This window comes from Dermacentor variabilis, chromosome 9 (genome assembly GCF_050947875.1).
Source record: "Dermacentor variabilis isolate Ectoservices chromosome 9, ASM5094787v1, whole genome shotgun sequence".
Classification (NCBI taxonomy): Eukaryota; Metazoa; Arthropoda; class Arachnida; order Ixodida; family Ixodidae; genus Dermacentor; species Dermacentor variabilis.
This window is the reverse complement of record NC_134576.1, coordinates 33,046,831-33,061,452: the sequence shown is the minus strand read 5'-3', so window position 1 is coordinate 33,061,452 and position 14,622 is coordinate 33,046,831. Positions and strand designations below refer to the sequence as shown.

The window sequence follows — 14,622 nt, the reverse complement described above, 5'->3', positions numbered from 1 at the left end:
TGTGCAGCCAACGCCGTTGGGTTGTATTCATGCACAATCTTTTTCGTGATCCCACTCTGACTGTCATTGAGGTTCACTCTTCTAATAACCCTCTTGCACGTAGACTGGGGGGCTGTTTCATAAGCGCTCACATCATATTCTGCCTCCATGATCGTAATGGACTTGATGCTCACATACCTTTCAGCATGAGAGCAGTTCGGTGTACTAACCACCACAATATTCTCTGTGAAGTTGGGGCAGACGATGTCTTCCTTCGCTTGGTCTGCTGTAAGTCCGGCTGCCTCGACGGTCGCTTCTCCAAAAGCTGCGTTGACCTTGTCCAGTTTGAGGCCTCCCTGAGGCCTAACGATGATTTTCCTGTGCTCCTCCGGCAGTTGCGGCATTCTTGACGCCTTCACAATCCGGCGCTTGAGCTTGTCGGCCCCAGCAGCACCTTTGTTGGCGATCTCCTTCCCTTGTGATTCTTGGATCGAATTGGCGGCTCCACCAGCTCCCCAGGTCTTTTTCGCAGATCGCGATCTTCGGTTGGTGACCACCTGCCAACCCATTCTTTCCTCGCCGTCTTCCGTCTCCGAGGAGAGTTCGTCGTCCATGCGTATATCGGCCATGCCGGCTTGGCGGGCTCGCTAGACTTACGTGGCGTTAGGCCCATCGTGGCGCCCACGTGCGATGCACAGAAAAGAGGCTATAGAAGTCCTAAAAATGCTGGCCCACCTTGTCCAAAGGTATCGACCGATTCGGGTTAACCTCACGAATCCGATGATGAGCTTCAATGCGTGGTCCTGCCAAAAGTGCCTGCAGAATCATTCAAAAAGACGGAGCCGATGCGGGGCACGTCCGCTGTCTTCTGTTTCTTCTTCTTTTCCCCACTGATGATGAAATTAAAACATATAGTTCTCTAGACGATAAAACTATGGCTTACGCCTAAGACTCCATAAATCGGTTATTAGCCATTTCTACTTATTTACAAGCCTCTAAAGATGGGCAATGTGGCCCATATTTGACCTATTTAATGGCTCCATTCAAGAACGTAAATCTTTTATTACGTCAATGCGCAACAGATTTATTCAGCGTGAAAAAATATTTTTATACATACATGTTGTGCGCCAGCGCACAGAGCGGACGATAAATATAAAAGAAATTCATTAAAAATGAAATCATAGGGTTTTACGTGCCAAAACCACTTTTTGATTAAGAAATTCATTATTTGCCTATGTTTAGGCGCCAATTTAAGTATAAGATATTGCTAGTAAAAATACTCTACGCAGTGCCGCTTATGACGCATTCTATAATTTTTAAGCTCAAAAGTTTAATCAAAGTGCTTTTTGTTTTCAGCCGGAAAAAAAATTCGAGTTTTCTGCCACTTCTGTTGAAATAGGCATCGAGTTTCGGCTTCGCCGCAAAGCCTCCCGCACACGAACACTACCATTATTGTGCCGATAAAGGCGCGTATATAGCAAACCTACACGGGTTTGTTTCTTCCCCGTTTTCTTCACCGCTCGGCAAAACAAAAAAATACAAGAATACTAATTGTTTTCTCCCCCTCTATTAGCAGCGTCAGTGAAGCCCAACAGCTCCAGGTCGCTAGTAGCACTAGGCATGCTAGTGGAGCACCAAGAATGTCGTGTAGAGTAATCGCCCTAGAGGGGCTGGCGGAATGCAGACCTTGTGATGCACAGAATGCCTTCAAAACTTGGGAAAGAAAGTGAACACCTGAAAGGTACACTTTCTCTTATTTGACAACCGCTGATATATTGTTATTGCTACTTGTTTCACCTACATGATAGACAAATTCTAATCAAGGTGGGACTCCATGGGGTTTTAAGATTTTACGCACTTCTTAGCCCCGTTGGCACGACAGCATGCGAACTTCCGTCAAAATGTAACGAGGTACCTTGCGAACAATGTAGAAACGCTTCAAAATTTTTTATGTACTTTCTTTCTAATTAATGGCGGGTAGATATTGCCAGTATGACAGTACATCCTGCTGCCCTTGCCCGTGCATAAATCAACAGCCGCTGCTTGTTTATTAACTTATGTATTCAGTGTAGTGTACGTATCGATAGGGTTTCAACAAGGAATGCTTGAAGCTGGAGCCAACGTTTTGACAAAGCAATTTGTCTCGAGCTAGTCCCCTTGCTGAAACGTTGTCTGCGGCCTCAAGAACGCGCGCTCCCACCATGGTTCGTCACTTCCAAACTCTGCATTCCGGTGAACTTCTGTCTCAGTGTACGCGTCAGATGTAAAACATTAGCTCACAGCACACTTTTACTAGTTAAATATTCAAGTATTCAATATTAGACAATTATTTGCGAAAATGTAAGAACGAATGTATAAATGTAATGTCGATGGCCGTCTGCTCGGCGCTGCGTATATAAATGAACATCGGGGTTCAAAGAGCACGGACCTCTTTAAGAAACTTAGTTTATAAATAAGGGTTTCATTCTTCCGATATACGAGCACTGGGCACCCTGTACAGCTTAACGCTTGTTCGATGTTTATTCGGCACGCTTCTTTTTGGCGACCGCCTCCACAAAACCGGCCTTAAACTCATCAACAAAAAGTTCCCACGTCGTAAGCGCTTGCTCGTGGCTCTCGTACCAGATGAGTGAGGTGTCGGTCCGGGAGAACACCACATTGGTGGGCTGAGCGGTTGCATCCCAAGCGTTGGACTTTCTCACTAGTATGTAGTGGACGAGCCACTCGTCGGCATTTTCTCTCGCTTTTCCCACGAAGGCGGGTGGGACTCGGTACTACTGCAGTGCACTACTGGGCTCTGCCCTCGGAGCGGTTCTTCCTTCAATCATATCGAAAACGGTCACGGCAGATGGCCGGAGGCTGGTAAGTCCACGGCTTCGACGAAGCTGCAGCAGTGATTGTTCCGTTGTTGTGAGCGCTTACCCAGGATCTCCACCACTCTGTCACGCGCGAAGGAGACCATCATCCTTAAGGCTGAAGGGGGCCGTTTCTTTAGGCCGCGAAGGTGAGCTCAAGAGCGGTCAGCTGGTTGACTATCTCAACGTCGTTCTTGTAGTGATGTGGTGGAATGGCGTCGACACGACGCCGGCCGAGGGGCATGCTTACGGAACGGGCATAACGACTGGGGCGAGGAGCACCGCAGAAGGAATGAGTATTGTTCCATTAACGAGGACCAAAAGCTGGGCCTCTTTGATTAGGCAATCCTGGGCTGTCCGCAAACCGTCTGTGACTTCCGGTCTGAATAGCCCTGGCAGAAGAGTGCGTCATGGTTGTGTGTCGGCAGCGGCAGGCGAAGGGGGCCCGCCGTCCGGAGAGCGCGCGGCAAGCGCCGGCAACGCCGACACGAGAAAAGGGGGCGGAGAGACTACTGCTCTTGAGCAAACCACACAAAGGACTGGACCATAGAATAAAGAACCAACCTTAGAGAGGGAAACTGTGCCTTCCACAGTGGTACGAAAATAAGAAGCGGCAGCGCATGGAACTTACCGGGGGGCCCGATAGATGGCGCTACCTAAACAGGAAGCGGAAATGCAATTTTCTTATCGTGCAATATTCAATATGGCCGCTTTTTATTGGTGGCGTACGCTGGGTACGCGCCATGCTCGCCTTGCTGGCTTTGCGGCATGCGTCAGCTGCCGTGTTTTAATTGCCAGGAGACTAACTAGCCTCTACTGACGCCCATACGAACGAGCCACAAGTGAATGAACATGACGTGTGACTTTATTGGCAGAAGAAAACAGTGCACCTTCTCGTACAAAAGCAGAAATAAAATTTGCATGTGGAGATGCGGCAAAACCATTAATGCGAGCTCATAAACTGCTCACTTTCGTCGTCGCACATGGTGGTCTGGTAACGAGCGACAATCAGTAACGCAAGCAAATCGGACAGTGCCCCCACTGTTTGCTTCGACAATCGCCGTAACTTGCATTGCGAAGCAATCGAGTGACGCAGGCATCTGCTGCCACAGCTAACACAGCGACATGGTCTACTCGGCATTTTAGCGTTACCTCCTTATCAACCTGCAGGTTACTTTTCGTTTTTTCGCTTGCCACTAATGTGTAACTCACACTTGGTGTCCCACATTCTCAATATGGGCATGGCCGGTTTTGTGGGCATCACAATTTTGCAGCCACTTTTGCAGGCCTTTCCACCCATGTGGCTATCAAATTCATACACTTCGGACTATGTAATCATGTATGCTGGTAGTCTCCGTTCACGCCACATCATGGCCGATGAAGGTCCACAAGTATAATTTGCCCACGGATACAGCAGGAAAGGACAAACGGGAAGCACCAATTACGATGCGTGTAAATTGGGAGTCTTTGTCGCTGTGTGGACCGCAGGAGCAGATGGTTACCTCGAGATGCTGTTGCAAAATGCAGCGGACCAGGTCGCCACATCCAAGGAACGTAACACGGCGACCATGATCAAATGAGACTCGGCAATGAATCACCGAATAAGGTTCAGACAATGCACTGTACATTGGCTAAGATCCACATGACAATAGTGAGCATCCACGCACTACGGGTCACTTACAGCCCATTCAGACATCCAACTTTAGGCACAGTGCTTGCCTTCATCGCACACGGCGGTCTAGTAACGAGTGACAACCAGCAGCGCACGCAGGTTGGATATCGTCCCACCTGTTTGCATCGATAGACGCCGTAACTTGCATTGCGAATCAATCCGATGACGCAAGCATATGCTGCCATGGCCAACACAGCGACATGAACTGCCCGGCATCTTAGCGTCACTTCCTCTCCAACCTGTACGCTTCTTTTTGTTCTTTTGGTGGCCGCTAACGTGTCACCCACACTTGGTGCCTATCTTGCTCTCAATATGGGCATGGTCGGTTTTGTGGGCATCAGCATTTTGCAGCCTCTTTTGTGGGCCTTTCCACCCATGTCGATATCAACTTTATACGCTTCAGACAATGTAAGCACCTATGCTAGTCTCCGTTCACGCCAAATCGTGGCCGGAGAAGGCTACAAGCACACTTTACCGACGTCTGCAGCAGGAAAAGACGAACAGGGAGCACTAATCACGGTACATGTAAGCAGGGAGTCTATGTCACTGTGCGGACTGCAGGAACAGGTGCTTACCTCGTCAGGCTGTTTCCCAATGCAACTTACCAGGCCGCCGCATCCTAGAAATGTAACATGACAACCATGACCAAGTGGGGCAGCATTGAAACAAGATTCTGCAATCAGATAACTTCAGCATACCTCTAACATAACGCTGTATCTATACATTGGCACTATACACTATACATTGACTATGATTCACACAACAACAGTGAGCATACACGCACACGGGTCGCTTACGGCCCATTCAACCGTCCGACTGCAGGCATAGTGCTTGCCTTCGTCGCACATGGTGGTCTGGTAACAAGCGACAACCAGCAGCGCAAGCAAATTAGTGTGTCCCACTTGTTTGCACCGACAGTCTCTATTGAAGATGAGCAACTTGCATTGCGAAGCAATCGGGTGGTGCAGGCATCTGCTGCCGCAGCAAATACGGTGACAAGGACTACTCGGCATTTTACCGTTACCTGCTTTTCAACCTGCACATTTTTTTGTTCCTTAGGGGGCCGCTAATGTGTAACTCACACCTGATTCCCCACATTCTCTAAATATGGGTATGGTCAGTTTTGTGGGCATCACCATTTTGCAGCCACTTTTGCAGGCTTTTCCACCCATGTCGATATCAACTTTATACGCTTCAGACAATGTAAGCACCTATGCTAGTCTCCGTTCACGCCAAATCGTGGCCGAAGAAGGCTACAAGCACACTTTACCGAGAGCTGCAGCACGAAAAGACGAACAGGGAGCACCAATCACGGCACATGTAAACAGGGAGTCTATGTCGCTGTGCGGACTGCAGGAGCAGGTGCTTACCTCGTCAGGCTGTGTCCCAATGCAAATGACCAGGCTTCCACATACGAGAAACGTAACATGGTGAGGAGTACCAAGTCGCACAGCAGCGGAACCAGATTCTGCAATCGATCAGTTCAATGTAGATTGCGCAAAAACACAGGCTGTTGAGCAAGAATAGCAATCCTGCACGAGACTAGGAATTAAATATGGGAATGAAAAAGCTTGCATTCAAGAAAGGATCCACTCTAGTTTGCAAGCTTTTAAAGCCAAAAACATTAAGAAAAGTTAAATGCTACATAGCACACAGTGCCAATCTCAATGCAAGAAACATGCCAATGCCGCATCAGCTATTTCAGGAAAGGAATTGCACATGGCAATGTACGCTAGAAAACTGCCACAGAAGATATGTTATGCTACTAGGCAGTGACTGGTATTAAGTATGAGCAAAGAATCGGTTGACCTTTAATGTTTGCATGAGGAAGAGGAATGTTCTCTAACAAGAATTTGGAATGAAAAATGCTTGCATTCATTGAAAAGAAATTATACTTGGCACAAATGCCATTTGACAAGGCCAGGAAGCTCATTAAAGAAAGGCAAGCTGACGGAACTCTTTTGGCCAGTGTCATCTGTGCTTGTGCAGAGGTTGCAGGTACATCTGAAGACACAGAAGTTTTGTTCTTGAGGTACCTAGATGACTCGGCCAGTATCCATTCTGCTGAAATGATGGCGGAGGCTCCTTTCACTCTTGACGCAGTCGTCCGTGGACTTGATAGCTCATCCATATACTTCTGGAACGGCTTCGTTATTCCTGGTGTAAAGCCTTGCGAATTTGGCTCTAGCCCCTTCGTGTTGGTGTAGATGGGGGCTTCTGTGATGACCAAGATGTGCTTGGCACAGACTCTGTTGGGGCAGAACAGTGACACATGAGGGACAGCAGAGATTATCCAAACTAATGTAGCATTTTTTAAATGTTCAAACCAATTATGCTGACCTGTAAATGTGAACAAACGTTCATATCGTCTGCTACAAGCAAATTACATGTATCTCAAGACTAGCAAGCCAATACAGCATACATGAAGCATATTCATTTCTGAACCAGATGTTGTTTACCTTGCAGTAGAAGCCAAAGTCCACACAATGACCTTGCTGTAGCAAGCAGCAGCTTCACTTCAGTGCGTGAAATGTGTTGCTTACTGGTGCCATCCTCATTACTGCATGTCTGGAACCGAAATTTTGACTGCATCAGAAATTGAATTAGCATAATTTTGCAATAATAAATGCAAAAAGGTGTGACATATACATTGTAATAGTTCGTAACTACAGAACGCATGCAAATGTACACTTTGTTTTAGGCTGCTTAAGCAGCATGGTAAATAAAAATTGCTACCCTCCATAAAATTGATGTCTGTCTAACTACAATGTATATCAACAGCTGAAGTATTATTAAGATAAAAATGAGAACATTTGTGCGCTCATTTATACACTAGAAGAGATCACACTGCTGGCTTCACAAGCAAATACATGAAAGACATGAAGCTATTAGAAATTATGCGTTCTTTTTCTGCATGAACGTGATGCACCACTTCACTAGTGCAAAAGTAAATGTCTTCAGGTAAACCAAACTGAACAGCAAGAACATTTGGAACCAATAGGTACGGAATATGGGCGAATTATCATGCGTGTAACTGTTTCATACAATAAATTCAGTACTTTAGCTTTAGTTTATCAAAGGGTTATTCGGTCCTGTGGACAGAAGACATTGCCGGCGGACTCGAAAAAATATATATTGATAAGGCTACTCAGTCACCCATACAACGAGATGAAAAATGGGGGGCGCGGTCCAATATCGCTTTCTCTTTCGTGAATGTGTGTATAAGGATGGCCTCGCAACTAAAAGTTTATTTCGGAAACAGCAACGGAGGGTCCTGATTGCCCATACGTAATGCAGCATCTAGTTCGTTAACTTCTCTCCGTCTGTAAGTTAACGAGGCAAATATATCCCATGGCGATTGAAGCAGCGATGTTAAACGACTGACTGATATTGCCGTCCCAAGTCGCAGCAGGATCCGGCTCCCATTTCGATGCAGGCGTGTACCACATGGCTCACGATTGAAACCTAGCTTTCGGGCTTACACCCCAAGTTAAATAACGCGAGCTATCGAAGCGCAATAAAGACGTTTTAGCAAAAAATCAGCAAGCGATGTACGAACCAATGAATCCGTACCTGCCGTGCACGCGAACGTACCGGTAAAAATTTTAAATCGAGGCCAGAAGTAACGTGGGAGGTCGATGATGCTGAACGCAGTTTTGCGTTCATAATGGCAAAAAAACAACGAAGTTAGTAATAAAAATTTCAATTTAAAAGTCGGAATGATAATTTTGTACTCTTTGTCATATAATAAAAACGCTTCGTTTATTGCTGAAGAAAGCTTGTAGGTTAAAATTCCACTTACTACGGCTCCTCTTGCGGGAAGTAATACGCCCACGGGGGAACCTTCTTAATAGGTAGGCTGTGCCTGTTTTTTTTTAGCAGCGGCGATCTTTTCGCCCTCTGTGGCCCTTTATTGAACTTGAGAGTGTTCGGGGCCTGACTGGACCGACAAGCGGCCGTTTAATGCACGAAGATTTCCCTGCCAGATGTCACCACTTCATTGGTCGATGCCAAACACGTGACCGAAACGGGTGCGCCATCTAGCCAAGCTAGACCACAACATGATTAAGCAGTTAACATGAGGTCCCTCAGTGGGAAACACTATACCACTATGGTCACGTGATCCAGCTGTCGGAGACGGTCCGAGGTTTCATTCGAAAGCATCGTGACTTGAAGTCGCACTTCTGGCTGCCGTCGTCTGCTCTTAGCTACTCGAGATAGCCCCTACACAGCCCATTCGGTACCGCGGCTACCGAAATGGTGCAGTCTCAGAGACAGCGTCGCTAACACAACCATAAAGCTTGCATAGTGAAATCGCAGTATTAGCGCATATAACACGTTCGCAAAGTGCAGCTTACGTTGCGCTCTCGCTCTTCGTGTGCTTTAACCGCTGTATTTAGACTAGCTTATTGTCTAAGAAGTTGAAACGGAATTCCCACACGGACATAAGCAATATCGTAGCCGTGCCACGCCGTTGTTCATGCAGAAGGAATCCGCCGATATGCTCAAAACTAGGGAGACCGCCAACTAAAGGCACAACGCCTGTCGAGCAGAGAGCGCATGTACAATGTGCAGTTGACCGATTCTTTAACAGCACCGCGCGAGCGTCGACTGGCCGGCCGGTCAGCGCCTTCTAACCGCGCGAAGCGACGTGATCAGCAAGAGTAGCGCATGCGTCATTTAATCCTAACTCCTGTAAATACGTTTTCTAGGAGATATTTAGGTTTCTGAACTCCGATTCCCATTCAGTTACGCTCCACCGTGTGGACAACCACCGGCCTAGGTGTCTAACGCTCCTAACTAACATGATTAGGCGCTTAGCTGTAATCCCAAAACAAGCGTGCACTAGATTATAGCGAAAACAATTCTTTCTTGCCCAGGTGGCCTCGGTGAAGAGAGTGCGGCCTCTCGGAATCATCGTCCTGCTCATGTACATCGCTATCGTCATCACCCTGGTCGTGCTGACCATCGCGCTGTTCCCCCAGAAACCCGCAGCGTGCGCCAGCACCGAGTGCCAACTGTTCGCCAAGCTGCTTGCGTCCTCCGCAGACGCCTCTGTCAGCCCTTGCCATAGCTTCGCGCGCTTCGTGTGCGGCGGCTGGGAGCGAAACAATTCACTGAGCGTGCGCGAGGCGTTCTACCAGAAGGCACTGGACCGAATGACGAACCACATTCGCAACGTCCAGGTGCCAGACTCGGGCCAGAACGACGTACAGCGAGCGGCTGCCGCTTTCCGCAGCTGCGAAAACGTGCTGAGCGGTCGGGTAGACCACCTTGCGGCGGTCAAGGGCGCGCTGTTAGAGGCTGGCATCACGTGGCCACGAATTCCCGACCGGGTGGACATCCTGCACACCCTGCTGTTCACTTCTCTGAAGCTCGCGTGGGACGTGATCGTGCGCGTTGTGCCCAGGTGTTCCGGCAACATAACTGTGCTGGCGGTGAACCCTGGCCGTCTCTTCCACCTCATCGTGGAAATGGCGATGAACTCGATGTCGGAAAGCGAATTCACGGTTTACTTCAACACGTTACGGAGGGCCTTCGGCACCGAAGGCAGCGATGAGATAGAGGCTAGCTTAGTGGACACTGCCGCGCTCGAGAAAATCACAGCCCTCGCGCTCGTTCCCAATTACAACCTCCACACGCAGTATCCGGTGCCCTTGACTGTGCCGCGGGATATTGGCATCTCCAATGTCGACTGGCTGGCTACTGTCGTTGACTTCGGATACAACGGCACCACCGAAGTGGAACTGGTTACGACGAGCCCGAGCTTCGTCGGCGCCTTCCTCGACGTCTGGCGCAGAATCGGCAGCAACAACACCCACCTTTTGACGTCATGGAGCACAGTGCAGGTAGCTGCCCTGTACGCGAACAAGGACCTGATTCTCAACTACTATGGTGGCAAGGCTGAGGCGGCCTCCGTTCGCTACAATGCCTTCTGCTTCACTACGGCTTACCTCCTCTCCCGTGGTGCTCTGCTTGAAAACCACATGAGCGAAGCGGTCCACAAGGATGCACGAGCGAGCGCGGATGGCATCATACGTTCGGTCGGCAACGCGCTCCGTCGTCGCCTATCGGAATGGTCGCCATTTAAGGAAGACATCACGGTCGTTGCCAACTGGTCGGCGACGCCATCCGTAGCCTTCTACGAAGCACAGGCCATCGCCACCGATGACGGTTGCTACGGCAGTGAGGGCGAGGTGTCCGACCTGACCGACTCCCTGCTGCTCAACTGGCGTTCGTCGTCCAGGCTGATCATGAACGTACCGGACCACGTCTACGAAGTCGTCGGTGCCATCAACTCCCTCGAGCTGTCAGTGCCATCTTCTAGGTCGAAGACAATGCGGCTGCTCCCGCTGTCTTTGTCGTTTCCCATATTCGACGAGCGGCTGCCCTCTGCCGCCAACTACGCTGGTCTCGGAGGTCAGATGGGCTTCGCCCTTTCTTGGCTTCTCCTTACAGCCTATGCAGCCGACGTGAGGACTGCCGACGTCGTTTGGAATCTAAGCGCATGCGTCAAAACGGGCTCCTCTCGCGCCCTCCAGCTAGACAGTGCTCTCAGCCGAGCTTTCACTGCGGGCGCCCTCGTGGATGCCTACGAGTACGAAGCGGCGACTCACGACACTCGTGTTGGCGAGTACAGCGGAACTCGGCTCCTCTTAATGGTGCTGTGCTTCTTCACGTGCACCGGTAGAGGCACTGTGAACGAGGGTGCCGTCTGCGATGAGGCGATGAGGCAATCGAGGGAATTTGCTAGAGCCTTCGATTGCGAGTCAGGGACACCAATGAACCCGGACAAACGGTGCAACCTGCCTTGATCGCCTTCGTCTTGCACCTTAATGCAGTCGTGTATATTTCACTTCTTGTATTGCGCGACCGTCGAAGACATCATTTATTTGTGTTTTTCTGGCAGCCGTTAAAGCAGGCGCGCTTTTATATAAACAGCACCGCTTGCTAATCTTTGTTGCGTACACGCGACTTCTAAAGGTGCATTGGGCCCAAGTTGGACATGTGGTTCTTTTTGCGTCCTTTTTGCTTGTCTAGGCGTATAGGTGCGTTTTCTACATGACGACAGCCCTACGGTTTGAAGCAGCTCTCATACGCTTTTACCTTATTAACTTTACAATAAACTTCCTTCTGCTCAGTGTCTTGAATAATGATTTAAAAAGATATACAACAAATAAATTTAGCTGAAAATAGCAGCTTTTCAGTTTTTTTTTTCATCAGCTAATATAGACGGTATATTGGAAGAGCAACAAAAAAGGTTTCTCTAGGAGCAGGAATTCTTTGGCGCAGCCATCCAGCGCCAGTTTTCATACATCACATATAGGAGCCTCCTTTCTGTTACATGTGTTACATGGATCACGTAGTTAAGTGATTGAAGGAGTCTTTATTTTTCTAAATTTTTAAGAAGCGTCAAGTTATTGCCTGCGATATCACATTTCCCTATTCATTTAATGCAAGAAGTTAACGGCAGATTAAGCGGCAATATCTCACTACATTGCTTCAACTTATTTCAAATAATTTCTTAACATCGTACTTCCAAGTTTTGACATACAAGAAATACAAAAGGAGGTCCCATGGTCGATGACTGCATTGGGGCCTCCGGTTTAGACTTTGGGCTGAGAGGACCAAGTATGCGACACACACAAAAAAATCAAACCAGAATTGTGAGATGTGCCAGTATCAGCCATACGCAAGTGTCTTATTTCTCAACTGAACGTATGAAGAAGTATACAGTTACCATGAAAGCGTTGCTTCTTTGCCATCCTAGCGGCCCGATTTCAGCGTTCTCTGGTGGGAGCTGGTCCTCTAACATGACACGTACCCGCTACACTGCATCGGTGAAGAATCGAGATGTGGGAAAGAACGCAACAAAGTGTGTAATAAATGTGAAAATTAATAGTTTAGAAAAAAATAGTTTTAACGAAAGAATAATGCATAATTGAGTAACCCTGTCATCATCATCATCATCATCATCACCATCAGCCTAGTTACGCCCACTGCAGGGCAAAGGCCTCTCCCATACTTCTCCAACTACCCCGGTCATGTACTAATTGTGGCCATGTTGTCCCTGCAAACGTCTTAATTTCATCCGCCCACCTAACTTTCTGCCGCCCCCTGCTACGCTTCCCTTCCCTTGGGATCCAGTCCGTAACCCTTAATGACCATCGGTTATCTTCCCTCCTCATTACATGTCCTGCCCATGCCCATTTCTTTTTCTTGATTTCAACTAAGATGTCGTTTACCCGCGTTTGTTGCCTCACCCAATCTGCTCTTTTCTTATCCCTTAACGTTACACCCATCATTCTTCTTTCCATAGCTCGTTGCGTCGTCCTCAATTTCAGCAGAACCCTTTTCGTAAGCCTCCAGGTTTCTGCCCCATATGTGAGTACTGGTAACACACAGCTGTTATACACTTTCCTTTTGAGGGATAGTGGCAACCTGCTGTTCATGATTTGAGAATGCCTGCCAAACGCACCCCAGCCCATTCTTATTCTTCTGGTTATTTCAGTCTCATGATCCGGATCCGTGGTCACTGCCTGCCCTAAGTAGATGTATTCCCTTACCACTTCCAGTGCTTCGCTACCTATCGTAAACTGCTGTTCTCTTCCGAGACTGTTAAACAATACTTTAGTTTTCTGCAAATTAATTTTCAGACCCACCCTTCTGCTTTGCCTCTCCAGGTCAGTGAGCATGCATTGCAATTGGTCTCCTGAGTTACTAAGCAAGGCAATATCATCAGCGAATCGCAAGTTGGTAAGGTATTCTCCATCAACTTTTATCCCCAATTCTTCCCACTCCAGGCCTCTGAATACCTCCTGTAAACATGCTGTGAATAGCATTGGAGATATCGTATCTCCCTGTCTGACGCCTTTCTTTATAGGGATTTTGTTACTTTCTTTGTGGCGGACTACGGTGGCTGTGGAGCCGCTATAGATATCTTCGTGTATTTTTACATATGGCTCATCTACACCCTGATTCCGTAATGCCTCCATGACTGCTGAGGTTTCGACTGAATCAAACGCTTTCTCGTAATCTATGAAAGCTATATATAAGGGTTGGTTATATTCTGCACATTTCTCTATCACTTGATTGACAGTGTGAATATGGTCTATCGTTGAGTAGCCTTTACGGAATCCTGCCTGGTCCTTTGATTGACAGAAGTCTAAGGTGTTCCTGATTCTATTTGCGATTACCTTAGTAAATACTTTGTAGGCAACGGACAGTAAGCTGATCGGTCCATAATTTTTCAAGTCTTTGGCGTCCCCTTTCTTATAGATTAGGATTATGTTAGCGTTCTTCCAAGATTCCGGTACGCTCGAGGTTATGAGGCATTGCGTATACAGGGTGGCCAGTTTCTCTAGAACAATCTGACCACCATCCTTCAACAAATCTGCTGTTACCTGATCCTCCCCAGCTGCCTTCCCCCTTTGCATAGCTCCTAAGGCTTTCTTTACTTCTTCTGGCGTTACCTGTGGGATTTCGAATTCCTCTAGGCTATTCTCTCTTCTACTATCGTCGTGGGTACCACTGGTACTGTATAAATCTCTATAGAACTCCTCAGCCACTTGAACTATCTCATCCATATTAGTAACGATATTGCCGGCTTTGTCTCTTAACGCACACGTCTGATTCTTGCCTATTCCTAGTTTCTTCTTCACTGCTTTTAGGCTTCCTCCGTTCCTGATAGCCTGTTCAATTCTATCCATATTATAGTTTCTGATGTCCGCTGTCTTACGCTTGTTGATTAACTTAGAAAGTTCTGCCAGTTCTGTTCTGGCTGTAGGGTTAGAGGCTTTCATACATTGGCGTTTCTTGAGCAGATCTTTCGTCTCCTGCGATAGCTTACTGGTTTCCTGTATAATGGCGTTACCACCGACTTCTATTGCGCACTCCTTAATGATGCCCATGAGATTGTCGTTCATTGCTGCAACACTAAGGTCCTCTTCCTGAGTTAAAGCCGAGTGCCTGTTCTGTAGCTTGATCCGGAATTCCTCTAGTTTCCCTCTTACCGCTAACTCATTGATTGGCTTCTTGTGTACCAGTTTCTTCCGTTCCCTCCTCAAGTCTAGGCTAATTCGAGTTCTTACCATTCTATGGTCACTGCAGCGTACC

General features: G+C 47.8%; 1 protein-coding gene across 1 annotated transcript in view; it reads left to right on the top strand.

The window, feature by feature from the left end:
• Positions 1-11,666, top strand: part of LOC142558293 (uncharacterized) — a 39,329-nt gene extending 27,663 nt beyond the window's left edge. Inside the window, exon 5 of the mRNA XM_075670443.1 lies at positions 9,387-11,666. Within this exon, the coding sequence (XP_075526558.1) occupies positions 9,387-11,321 (1,935 nt within the window). The 3' untranslated portion in view covers positions 11,322-11,666. The remainder of the gene's footprint in view (positions 1-9,386) is intronic.
• Positions 11,667-14,622: the final 2,956 nt, after the last annotated feature.